The 13353-nt window shown below is 48.3% G+C and overlaps 1 protein-coding gene across 8 annotated transcripts in view; it reads left to right on the top strand.

Moving 5' to 3' along the window:
* RNF212B (ring finger protein 212B) overlaps positions 1–13353 on the top strand; it is an 88894-nt gene that overhangs the window by 41305 nt on the left and 34236 nt on the right. For 6 of the 8 annotated variants that reach the window (XM_029582030.1, XM_029582026.1, XM_029582025.1 and 3 more), the window contains 5 exons: positions 522–553; positions 6624–6670; positions 6970–7012; positions 7364–7421; positions 7553–7610. In XM_029582030.1, the coding sequence (XP_029437890.1) occupies positions 522–553; positions 6624–6670; positions 6970–7012; positions 7364–7421; positions 7553–7610 (238 nt within the window). The remainder of the gene's footprint in view (positions 1–521; positions 554–6623; positions 6671–6969; positions 7013–7363; positions 7422–7552; positions 7611–13353) is intronic. The other 2 variants (XM_029582024.1, XR_003853169.1) reach the window with 2 other exon arrangements.

Here is a 13353-nt window from a genome sequence, read left to right on the forward strand (position 1 = left end):
AGACTCGCCCATTTACTGGGGGTGGGGAGGGGGAGTATACCTCTCATACTATTGCTTTGTATATAGTGACTGCTTACAATAAATTTGGGAAACAAGTTTTCCATTGTCTTTTTGGGCAACTTCACTTTCGGGAGGGAGTTTACTTAGACATTTATGGTTATTGCTGTCATCTTGGCTTGGGTACAGGTCAGTATTGAGGGCCTGCAGGTGGCACACTGGGTTATGTACAGTGTCATTGAAACTTTCTTTGTCTCCATTTGCTGGCAGGAGGAAAAACTCAGGAGTCTGGACTGATCCTGTGGTACTACAGGAATGAAAATTAGCATGTTAGAACCAATTTTCCTTTCTTGTCACTTTGTAGCACTGAGAGTATGCATAGTGCAGTACAGCAATGACATGACTTTCTGCTATAAATTATATAGGTACAATAGGCTCTCCAAAGAGAGCACTTTACCTAGAGCTCTTCTGTTCTTTTCAAAAGTTGTATTTCCTAACAATGCTTTGTTTTATATTTTCTGTAGGAATCATTGAACAAACCCCAGAGCTGCAGCAGGTCAGCTTAAAATCCCCATACTTCCTTTTCAATTCTGGCTTCCCACCCTCCAGTATCTTGCCCTTTTCCACCTCTCCTGGCCTGCAATGATATTCCTCTGCACTCGTTCAGGCCAATCTACACAAGTGGGTTATGCACTTCTACCATCAGATGGAGATGGAATAAAGCTGACTTGCTGACCTCATAAGAGAGTCACATTCAGGAGTTAATTACTCAAGTTCAGGCCCTGAGAAGGATTATTTGCCCAACAGTGTGGTCTTACCTGCAGATCCTGAGGTTGACAGCAGCCACATTGCACATAGTTCCCTGGGCAAAGGCGGACATGTGCCCCCTTCAGCACTCATTGCTCTCCCGGTGGAATCTGCTGTTGCAGGAGTACACAGTGAGACTCCACTTGTCATTGGGAAGAGTGTGCAATTCGACTGGCATGCTTGTGGTTCGCCAACGGCTGGAAGCTCAAGCAGTAAGGATGTCAACCAGTTCCACAAAAAAGACTGATCTCACCCTTAATTTTCATTGATTTGTATACTTTCTTAAACTTTCTGTTTAAATAATTCCATTGTTGTAGTAATTAATAATTCCATTATTCTCATATCCCTTTCATACTTTTATATTAATGCAGTTTGAAATTTACTATCTTTCTAAAATGTAATTCATTGCTATATTTGTAAACTGTTATCTACTTTTAGAACGACGGTATATAAAAGGCATAAATAAATAAACAGTGGCCTATGTCAATCATCAAGGCGGAACCAGAAGCCAACATGTATCAGTGGAGGTGGATGTGCTTAGGGTGTAGGCAGAACAACATCTTGAGGACATATCTGCCTCCCACATTGCTGGGAAGGACAATGTACGGGCCGACATTCTCAGCAGACAGGTTTTGGACCATGAAAACGACCTTCAGAGTCAAATCCTTAAGGGTCGCTCTTTGGATAGGTTCGAATGGAGCCCCACACAAACCTCGACGAACGAGATTAAGATTCTAAAGAGGGCAAACTCTCTGCATGGGAGGATGCAAATTTTTGACTCCCCGAATAAATCTGGACATGTCTGGATGAACAGACAATTGGTATTCATCCACCTTCCCTCTCAGGCAGGCCAAAGCTGCAATCTGAACTCTAAGAGAGTTGAAAACGAGGCCCTTGACTATACCTTCCTGAAGAAAGGACAAAATGTGAGACAGCGAAGAACGCAAGGGCTGAACACCCCTAGCCACACCCCATGACGCAAATACTTTCCATACGCGAACGTAGGACAAAGAGGTGGATTTCCGTCTCACATGAAGAAGGGTAATGATCACCGTCTCTGGGTATCCGCTGGACCTTAAACATCTCCTCTCAAAAGCCATGCCGCCAGACAAAAGCGATCTGCCTGGCTGGAAAATATGGGGCCCTGTTGCAGAAGACGAGGAAGGTGACTGAGTCGCAAAGGTCCCTCGATTGCTAGGTTGACTAGATCTGCGAACTAGGGCTGGAGACGTCACTCCAGAGCCACCAGTACCACATCCCCCGGATGCTTCTCTATCCAACGCAAGACCTTGCCTACTAGAGACCACAGAGGGAAAATGTATAGGACAACTCCCTGAGGCCAGGGCAACACAAGAGTGTCTATGCTGTTAGCTCCGTACTCTCTCTGCCTGCTGAAGAAACCAGGAGCCTTCACATTGTGCCGGGTCACCATCAGATCGACATGAGAAGGACCCCATTTCTTGCAAATCAGCCACATCACCATATCTGACAATCCCCATTCTCCTGGATCGAGAAGACTGCGACTGAGAAAATTGGCCTGGACGTTCTCGATCCCTGCGATGTGAGATGCTGCTATCTGAACTAGATGCTGTTCCACCTAAAGGATTAACTCCTGCGCCTCTTGCGCCACTGAACGTCTTCTTGGTGCCACTCTGCCAATTGATGTAAGCCACGGCCGTTGCATTGTCCGACAGAACTCATACTGAGTGATCCTGAACCAAAGACTAAAAGCCAAGCAACGCTAAGCGTACCGCCCTGGTTTCCAAGAGTTGATAGACCAAGAAGCTTTCTCCTCGGACCAGGTGCCCTGGGTCACTGTTTTCTGGCACACTGCTCCCCAGCCAGAAAGACTGGCAGCGGTCGTAAGGATGACCCAATCTGGGACCTCCAACACAACTCCCCGCACCAGGTTGGGCGTCTAAAGCCATCAAGACAGATTGGGATATGGCCATACCAGGCTATAACTTGTTAAGGAAGGACAGAGAGGACAGAAAAGGGGGGAGGAGTAGCTCTTTATGTCAAAAACAAAATCGAGGCTACTGAACTGCAAGGAATGTGGGGTAGAGAAGAAGCATTATGGGCAGTACTAAAAAAAAGATGATGGTGCATCCATTTTTACTGGTGTGGTTTACAGGCCTCCGACTCAAACAGAAGAACTAGACAGAGATGTGGTTGACGACATCCAAAAGGTGGGAAAGAAGGGAGAAGTGTTGATTGTTGGAGACTTTAAACTGCCGGATGTAGACTGGAAAATTCCTTCCGTGGAATCGACCAGAAGTAGAGAGATCGTGGATGCCGTGCAGGGGGCTCTCTTTAAACAAATGATAATGGAACTCTCAAGGGAGGGAGTTATACTTGACCTAGTGTTCACTAATGGGTATAATGTCTCAAATATTTGGGTAGGTGCCCACTAGTGATCATCAAACAGTATGGTTTGGCATCGCAAACAGGATATAGAGAAGTCACATGAAGAGCCGAGTTTAGACTTTCAAAAATACAGACTTTGTCGAAATAGGAACATACCTGGAGGTAGTGTCGCGATCTCGGTTGCGGCACCCGCGACCGGGCTCTAACCTCCCGCGGGCCTCTCTGTTTGCCGCAGCAGTCCCAAACTCTCTCCTGGCCTTGGTAGGCCTTCTCTGCGGCGGCGTCTTCATGAGGGAGACGCCGTCGAGCCCCGTTCTCTGTCCCTGCCCCTTAGGTGCGCGTGCGCAAGGGGCTCTGATTTAAAGGGACCATGGTGGGAAACTTCAGCCGGCCTCCTGGATAACGTCAGACACCGGCAGGGTATTTAAACCCAGCTACTGCTTCAGGTCCTTGCCTTGTAACGAGGTTCGCTCCCTGGAGTCATCAAGTTGCTGTTCCTGATCCAGCCTTGTTCCTGATTCCCTCGGCTTGTCTTCCTGGTTCCTGACTTCGGTACGTCTTTTGGATTTCCTGTCTGCTGCCAGCCCCAACTGTCGGACCATCCTTACATTCTGCTTCTCTGCCTCCACCGTGATTTCCAGATTATCCTTTAGACTTTCCTCTCTGGGAGACCGCACCTAAGACCAAGCGGCTCTGGGATACCGCACCTAAGTCCAAGGGCTCCTCCTGGGGGGACCTCGAGCTTCCGGTGGTGAAGCTCCTGGTTGGTGTCCTGGCTCCATTCCGCCTCCTGGGCACAATATCTACTGCGGACTTCTCCTCAGCATTTCTTCGCCTTCCGCTGGCTGGCTCAAGGGTCCACAAACCGTAACAGTTTGCAAAGCCATGGACCCGGCGGATATTTCCGGACTACAGGCCATTCCTGAAATGGCACAATGGCTACAGCAGCAGCATTGTCTGGATGTTCTAGCATCAAGGAAAACCTAGCCTTGGAGGGACGGATGAATCCACGGGCTAGGTTTTCCTTGATGTATTTTGACATGGCCTGTGTCTCAGGGAGAGACAGAGGATGTGTTCTTGTGTAAACTCGCCCCCTGGGCGGCATTGTACCAGGCAAGAAATCGATAGCACAGTCGAACGGCCGGTGCTGTGGTAGAAGCTCCACATCTCTCTGGAAAACACATCTGCAAACTCCGCATACTGGGAAGGTAGTGCAAGCGGTGTGGTCATTAATGCCACACAGGGCCAAGGCAACATCGGCAAGCAGGACAAGAAGCAGTTCGAACTCCAGGCTGCCACTTGTAGGGTATCCCAATGGATAGCAGGGGAGTATTTCTGGAGCGGCGCCGAGTGCGAGCCCAGATTTAAAGGGCTGCCGCTCCCTGTTTCTTCACGGCCTCTGATAGGCCGGCTTGTTTTCACGGCCTCGGATAGGCCGGCTGGGTTGGGGAGGGCGTGGTCTCCGCGCCGCCGAGGCAAGGGCCGGTTAGGGCAGGAGGCTGGACGGCGGATCGCGTGGCTGTTCGGGGTAGGGAGGGCCTCTTACCCCAGGTGAGCTCGGCGCGATGAGGGTCTCCTGGCCCTGTCTTCTTGGGGTCGGCAGGAAAGACAGCGCCGAGTGCGAGCCCAGATTTAAAGGGCTGCCGCTCCCTGTTTCTTCACGGCCTCTGATAGGCCGGCTTGTTTTCACGGCCTCGGATAGGCCGGCTGGGTTGGGGAGGGCGTGGTCTCCGCACCGCCGAGGCAAGGGCCGGTTAGGGCAGGAGGCTGGACGGCGGATCGCGTGGCTGTTCGGGGTAGGGAGGGCCTCTTACCCCAGGTGAGCTCGGCGCGATGAGGGTCTCCTGGCCCTGTCTTCTTGGGGTCGGCGGGAAAGACGGCGCCGAGTGCGAGCCCAGATTTAAAGGGCTGCCGCTCCCTTCTTGTCATGAGCTGTTTCTACAAATGTCTTTGGGGGCAGTAGAGCTTAGGACTGTACCTTCTTTTTTTGCCAAAAGTGGTTTCGGAGTATCATTTGAATCAGTCTTTTTCCCTGCCGATGCTGGACAGGGATAGAGATGAGTGGGATTATTGTCTTTGGCATGCCTTGGATATCAAGCGGCATCTGATCGAACGTTTGTGCTCCATGATGGCGATACACAAGGAGAACCGGCAATGCAGGAGACTATAGCCCGTTGGGTGAAAGAAGTCATCACAGCCATCTTTGTGGATGCAGATGTCCCATTATCTGGACAAGTCAGGGCATATTCCACTAGAGCTCAGGCCATCTTAAGGGTGGAGATTTGGTTGTTGTCTCCTGTCGAGATTTGCCGGGCAGGAACGTCCTCCTTACACACTTTCTACAAGCATTACGACTTGGACGTTAGGGCTCGGGAGGACACAGCTTTCGTGTGTGCGGTATTGACAAAAACCATGAACAGCCTCCCACCCTTTTCGGGAGTAGCTTTGGTTCACCCTACTGGTGTGGATTGGCCTGCCTGAGTGCAGAGGAAAGAGAAATGACTATTTGCCTGATAATTTCCTTTGTTCCAAAGAAGGCAGGCCAATCCACAACCCACCCCGGGCTGCCTACTTGCTTTTAGTCCATCCTTTATATGTAGATGATGAAGAGTGTTGTTTCTGTTCATTCGTTTGAAGGCCTGGAAAGTGACATATCCAGCCCCCTAAGATTAGTTGATGTGAACTTTTTTTTTTTTTGCTGAGCTCAGCGCTTCCCAGTTGGTTGGAAGCATGAGTGCTTGACTGTAAATAGTCATGTTCCGTTATAATCAGTTTGTCCACAGTTTGGTTTTTCTAGAGTTACTTGCGGGCTGATGTCGGGGCAGGGCTATATGTCAATGACTTCAACGAGTCAACTTTACTCCATCTCTGTCTGCTGGAGGAGTGCATAACCCACTGGTATGGATTGGCTTGTCTTCCTTAGAGGAAAGGAAATTATCATCTAAGTAGTAATTTCTCCTTTCTGGTCATTTTCACTTTATCTTCTCCCACTCTGCAGTACCTTTTCAGGTATCTCATTCTCTCTTCTTTACTGGCTTGTTTATTTATTTTAAATTCTTTTACTGGTAAAAGAATTTAAAATAAATTTTACTGGATGCAAGCCAGTAAAATTCTTTTACTGGCTTGCATCCAGTCTGCAGTACCTTTTCTGGTCCTCCTTCTCTCATCTGGCCTGAAGTATCTTTCTTCATATGGGATTTTCCAGGTACTTCCAGGTTACATGGACTGGCCACGGTTAGACAGGATACTGGACTTTATGGACTACTGGTCTGTCCCAGCATGGTGTTTCTCATGTTCTATGGGCCCTTCTCTCTTCTTCTGACCTACAATACCTTATGTGCTCCTCTTCCCTCTTCTGACCTGCAGTACTTTCTCTGAACCCCTCCCTCCTCTCCTAGTCTTCAGTATTTTCTGTGAATCTCCTTCCTCCTCGTCTCTTCCTTTCCTTGCAGGTCCAGCACACCTAGACCTGTAGCCATTACTTCCCCATCACAGCAAGGTAAGGGCATTGGTGGCCATCTGACTTTTATTCTCATGTTTATATATGTTTGTGTTCAGTGTTCAACAGTACATTATTTTGGATTGGAGTTTCTAGTGTGATTTTAAGTGTGAAACCAGCTTAGGTTTGGGGCAGAATGTGAGCAAGCAAGCAATGGAGAGAAAGAAACAAGAGAAGGGCTAAGAGTATGACAATGGCAAATTATTGAGAATTATTGTGGTTTAAGTAACTGTTTCCTCCCTGCTGTTAGACAAAATCTGAAGTATAAGAAGTATCCAAACCACTTTTGTCTCTTTCAGTCACTCCACGGCATGGTTCCCAGCACTCTAGCCAGGTGGTGAGGTAAGAAAACGCATGGGTGAGGACTCAGGCAGAGGCCTGTACTGAGGGACAGCAGCAGGTAATCAGTGTGGGGCTCTGTAGTCAGACAAGGCAAGAAGGAAAACAGACAGTGAAAGAATTGTAGGGCTTTGTGGGATGGAGAAAGGGGAACCACAATCTGTCCTGAGAGGTAGGTAGCTAGCAGGATAGATGGTGGCAGAATAGCAGGGCTGTAAGAGGGGAGCTGGGATCCATAATGTGGGACAGGTGAGAGGGCAGAAGGCAGCAGTCTGTATGGAAGGTAGGGGAGCTAGGATATGTAAGGATGGATAGAGGAGGGCATGACACGATAATTGTGTGTTTTATATGCAGCCGGTGTTCATCTGCAGAATCAATTCATTACAGAGTATCTCGGTCTGCGGGCCAGAATGTAAGATCTGTTTTTTATCATAAGATGTAATATAACATGGAATGGTATTACAAGTAAGGTAACGCCTGTTATCACAGATCTAGCATACAATAACATAGCATTTTGTCTCCCCTTTTCTATATTGCCTCCAGCAGCCAACACCAGCAGTCGCCATGCAGGGAAGTGCTACTCCTCTGGTGTCTAATAATGGTAAGAGACAGACCAGGTAGAGAGAGTCACAAGGTGAACAGGAGCATCCCCAGGCTAATCCCTCTGCTGTGGAGCCTGAGGAGAATGCAGGTTTCCCAACAGCTCTGCATTCTTCTGTTCTGTCAACGCCTGTCCTTCAGGGGTAGGTGGGCAAGTGGGGATACAGTTTACTTATTCCCCCATTAGAAAATACTTGGATATAGCACCCACAGACTCTGAGTCAGCTCTGGGCCTTTTACCTCCCCATCTTCCTGGGAATTTATCGTTCAAATTTCCCTGTACGTACCCAGATCAGTCCAGACTTCAGAGTTTTGCCTCCATGACAGCAGATGGAGACAGAGAAAGTTTTACTGACACTGCCACAACCTCATGTGCCACCTGCAGCTCCTCAGTATTTCTCTGTCTCCAGCAGATGGTAGATGGTGCAGAATCTGCAGCTCTGAAGTTTTATGAGAATTTTTTCTTTCGAGCTTTCCTCCCAGGGGGTTTTTGGATCCTGGTGGGTCCTTCCCTGTCTGGTTGAGGCAGACGAGCAGGGTGTTGGTGACCCTTTAGTATGCTTGGTCCAGGCGCCCGTGGGGTGTAAATCTGGTGGTCCAGATCCCTCCCCTTCACAAGGCCGCTCTGCAGCTGCAAGCTCAGCAACCGATTCCCCTTTTGAAGTTGAACGTTGCTCTAGGTTTTATTTTTCCAGAGTTGCTAGCTTCATAAAGTTTAAAAAAAGAAAGAAAAACAGAAAGAGAAGTAGACTGAGCGGTATTTGCTTGGCGATTCCTCCTCCATGGTTCAGCAGGGCTTTTCAGGACCTTGGTTAGTGTGGGATGGTGCGTGGGTCGGCCTGCTACGCGTGCGGCTTGGTGCACTTCTGGTTGAACAGCCAGGGCCTCTGTGCAATGTGTGCTGCGGCGGAGGAGGGGCCTTCTGAGGGTTGGGGCAGGGTGGCTTCCCTGCCACATTTGGAGTCTTGTCAGGTGGCGCGGCAGGGGGAAGATCCCTTCCCCCTCAGCGTGGGAGCGGCAGCCATTTTGAATTCTTTCTCAGCCATTCCCGTGCACACGGGGAGGGAGTCCCCCGCGTCTGTCTCAGATCTGTGGCAGCATTGAACTGGTTCAGAACAAATCAGATGTGGATGAGGACCCAGACGCCGCTCTGCCTGCGCAGTCTCAGCTGTTTTTGGCTGATTTGCTGCATGAGGCCTATCTGGCCAGTCAGCAGGCGCATCTGCTTACTCAGGATCGTGGCGGTCGATCGGAAGGGCATAGGAGGGATCCAGTCGCGGCTTGGGTCTCAGCCAGTCGTGTTCTTGCTGACCCAGAGGGGGAGAATTCAGATGGTTCTGTTGGTTCCCCTGTGGGGGTGTGGACTCCTCCTAGGCTTGATTTGCCTTTAAACCCTGGCCTGGGAGGGGCTGAGCAAGGCACAGATTCCAGTTTCTGAGGGCGATGAACTGAAGGTAGTAAATTTGTTCCGTAAGGAGGACTTAGGCCTGCTGATTCCTCAGGTTCTTCAGGAGCTGGGTCTGAAGGTGCCGCAGGATGATTTGGATCTGGAAGGCGCTGATCCGGTTCTAGATGCTTTAAGGGGACCGCTGAGGGCTTTTCCTTATCACAAGTCAGTAAAGAAATTGGTGAAGAGGGAGTGGGATACTCTCGATGCCAGTTTGAAGGTGGGGAGAGCTATGGCAAAGTTCTATCCCTTACCTGAGCAAACACTGGAACTGTTGGTGCTCTCCAAGGTGGATGCGGCGGACTCTGTGGTGGACTCTGCGGTCACTAAAAAGACGACCATTGCAGTTGCAGCGTTGAAGACACATTTAAGACTAATCGGAGAAAATTCTTTTTCACTCAACGCACAATTAAGCTCTGGAATTTGTTGCCAGAGGATGTGGTTAGTGCAGTTAGTGTAGCTGGGTTCAAAAAAGGTTTGGATAAGTTCTTGGAGGAGAAGTCCATTATCGCTATTAATCAAGTTTATTATTAATCAATTATTAATTTTATTATTAATTATTAAGTTTATTATTAATCAAGTTATTAATACAAATCAACCAACCTTAAATTGACACTCATCAATACCTTCTGAGCTTTTATCATACCATTATCGTATTTATGCATCCGGTTATTTATGTACCGTCTCATAGTGATGTACCGCCACAGTTACTCACATATTCTTATTTAATCACTTTGCTACTCTATTACATTAATAGGCCAAAATGTAAATATTGCTCTGTACAATCTCTCCCCTTTTCCAGTTCCAAGTTGATTTCCCTGATTTTTTGTAACTTTCTCACATCCTTTATTTGATTCACTGTATTTATTCACTGTATTTAAAGTTCAAGGTTCTTACTGAGAACATTGTTTTAAGTTATGTTATGCTTTACACACTCTGTTAATTGTAAACCGGGTTGATGTGATGCCTGTCATGAAACTCGGTATAACAAAAACAATAAATAAATAAATAAATAAATAAATAAGTTTACTTAGGGAATAGCCACTGCTATTAATTGCATCAGTAGCATGGGATCTACTTCGTGTTTGGGTAATTGCCAGGTTCTTGTGGCCTGGTTTGGCCTCTGTTGCAAACAGGATGCTGGGCTTGATGGACCCTTGGTCTGACCTAGCATGGCAATTTCTTATGTTCTTAAGGATTTCCAGGATCGTAAGTTGGAGGTTCTTCTGAAAAGGATTTTTGAGGTGTCCACTTTAGGTCTTTGAACTGCCATTTGTATAAGTTTTATGCAAAAGACCTGTTTGCACTGGATGCAGCAGCTTCAGGATCCTTATGCAGCTCTGGAGCAGATGCCACCCGGGTGGAGCGAATAGAGGCGGCAGTGGCATATGGGGTGGATGCTTTATATGACTTGATGAGAAACTACTCTCGGATTATGGTGCCCGCGGGTTCCGCCTGGAGGTTGCTGTGGTTGCACAACTGGTCAGCAAATGTGTTCTCCAAGGCTCAACTGGGGTCCTTTCCTTTTAAAGGGCAGCTTTTGTTTGGTGAGGCTTTGGAGCAGTTGATAGAGTTTGGGGAAAAATAAGGTGCATAGATTGCCTCTAGCAGAAGCAGTTCTCCATTTGGGGTCATGCCTGGGTCAGTCCTTTCGAGGGGGCAGAAGACCCTTCCAAGATGCCACTGGCAGTAGTGCAGCAGGACCTAAATCTTCCCAATGAGGCGAGGCTGGTCCACTCTGTCGTTCCTTCTGTAGGGGGCCGATTAACACGGTTTTACATGTACCACTAGCTATTGTTCACTTGTTATTTTCTGTCCTTTTATTCTTAACTACTCTTTCTCAGAGCTTATCTTTCATCGCTGCCCCCTCTCTTCCCCCCCTCTGTTTTATTGTATTTCTCTGCAGTTTTATGTAAACCGATATGATGTCCACTCGAATATCGGTATAAAAAAACTAATAAATAAATAAATGTAGTAGACCAAGATTACTCAGGATCAGTGGGTCTTTGCAGTGATAAGAGATGGTTAAGCGTTAAGAGTTTGCAAGGCCTGTTCGAGACTTTTTCCTGGTTTTCCCATTCGGGTCGTATTGCAAGCAGTTCGTGGTTCAAGGAAACACTGAGTCGGTTGCGGCAGTTGGGGCCAGTCGTCCCTATTCCTCACAACAAGCAGCGGACAGGAAGGTGTTCCATTTATTTCGTCATCCCAAAGAAGGAAGGCACTTCTCAGCCAATTCTGAATTTAAAGAAGGTGAATATGGCACTCAAGGTTCCGCGTTTTCGCATGGAGAACCTAAGATCCGTGTTTGCAGCAGTTCGTGCAGGTGAATTTTTTAACATTTCTGGTTCTGACAGAGGTGTATCTGCATATTCCCATTCGAAGGGATCATCAGCGGTTTCTGCGGTTTATGATTCTCGGTCAGCATTTTCAGTTTCAGGCTCTTCCCTTCGGGTTGGCCACAGCACCTTGCACTTTCACCAAGGTAATGGTGTTGGTTGCAGCCATATTACATCAGGAAGATATTTTGGTGCATCCTTATCTGGACAATTGGCTGATCAGGGTAAAGTCCGAGGATCTCTGTCAGTCGGTGCAGAAGGTGGTCCAGTTGCTCGACTCGCTCGGTTAGGTAGTAAACCTGGTGAAAAGTCACTTGGTCCCTGCTCAGTTCCTGGGGTATCTAGGTGCTTGGTTCGACACTCAGCATGGCAAGGTATTCTTGATGGAGGAGCAGGTCCAGAAGCCGCAGAGGCAGGTTTGGCATTTGCTGTCCTTGCCAGTTCCCAGATTGTGGGATTATTTGCAGGTTCTGGGCTCGATGGCTTCTACCCTAGAGTTGGTCCTGTGGGCGTTTGCACATATGAGGCCTTTGCAGGGGGCTCTTTTGGAGCTCTGGGACCCGCTCTCAGAGGAGTTTTTTCTTCCCCTGCCTCTCGAAGGTGGGGCACGAGACAGTCTGTCTCAGTGGCTGCTGGACTCCATCTTGATGCGTGGTGTACCGTTGGAAGTTCCCAATTGGGTAGTGTTTACTACAGATGCCAGTCTTTCTGGTTGGAGTGCTGTGTGTCAGCACCAATCGACTCAAGGTTTCTGGGACATTCAAGAGGCTTCCTGGTCAATCAATCGGTTGGAGACCAGGGTGGTGCGATTGGCTCTGCAGGCCTTTCTGCCTCTGGTCAGTGGTCGGTCTGTGAGGGTGCTTTCTGACAATGTGACTACAGTTACTTATATCAATCGACAGGGTGTGACCAAGAGTCTAGCAGTGGCCCAGGAAGTTCAGGCATTGATTCAGTGGGCGGAGCTCCATTTGGAACACATAGCAGGTGTAGGAAACATTCAAGTAGATTTTCTGAGTCGCAAGATGTTGGATCCTAGAGAATGGGAGCTATCGGAGGCAATAATGCAGCTCATCTGGGAGAGATGGGGAGATCCTCATGTAGATCTGATGGCGACTTATCAGAATGCCAAGGTGTTTTGGTTTTTTAGCTGGAGAAGAGAAATTGGGGCCGAGGACATAAATGCTCTGATGGATCCCTGGCCTCGGGGAGTGCTGCTTTATGTTTTTCCTCCATGGTCCCTAGTGGGAAAGGTGTTGTGTTGAATAGAGAAACACCAAGACAAGGGGTTCTTGGTGGCACCGGAGTGACTGCGATGTCCGTGGTTCGCGGATCTGGTCAATCTAGCCGTGGACAGGCCGATTTGATTCGATCACATTTTGGGTCTTCTTTGCCAAGGGCCCATATTTTCAGACCAGGCTGCTCACCTTTGCCTAGTGGCATGGCTTTTGAGAGGAGGCGATTGAGGCGCAAGGGCTATCCCGAGGCAGTGGTGACAACACTCTTGCAGGCTAGAAGAAAGTCTATTTCGCTCTTGTATGTCAGGGTCTAAAAGGTTTTTGAGAACTGGTGTGATGCTCGTGGTGTGCAGCCTCTGGAAGCTGCGGTGGTGGACATCTTGTCTTTCTTGCAAGAGGGTTTGAGCAAAAATTTGGCGTTAAACTCTCAAGGTTCAGGTGGTGGCTTTGGGGTTGCTCAGGGGGCAAGATTGAAGGTGCTGCCTTGTCGGCTCATCCCGGTATCATGTGGATTTTGCGGGGTGTGAAGAATTTACATCCTTTGGTGCAGAGAGCATGTCCACTTTAAGGACAAGATTAAGTGTCCAAAGGTTTGTGTGGGGTCCCCTTTGAACCACTCAGAAGGGCGACTCTTAAGGATTTGACGCTTAAAGCCATTTTTGTGGTTACAATTTGTATAGCTAGGAGAGTTTCCGAGTTACAGGCCTTGTCATGCCGTGATACATT

This window comes from Rhinatrema bivittatum, chromosome 16, assembly GCF_901001135.1.
Source record: "Rhinatrema bivittatum chromosome 16, aRhiBiv1.1, whole genome shotgun sequence".
Classification (NCBI taxonomy): domain Eukaryota; kingdom Metazoa; phylum Chordata; class Amphibia; order Gymnophiona; family Rhinatrematidae; genus Rhinatrema; species Rhinatrema bivittatum.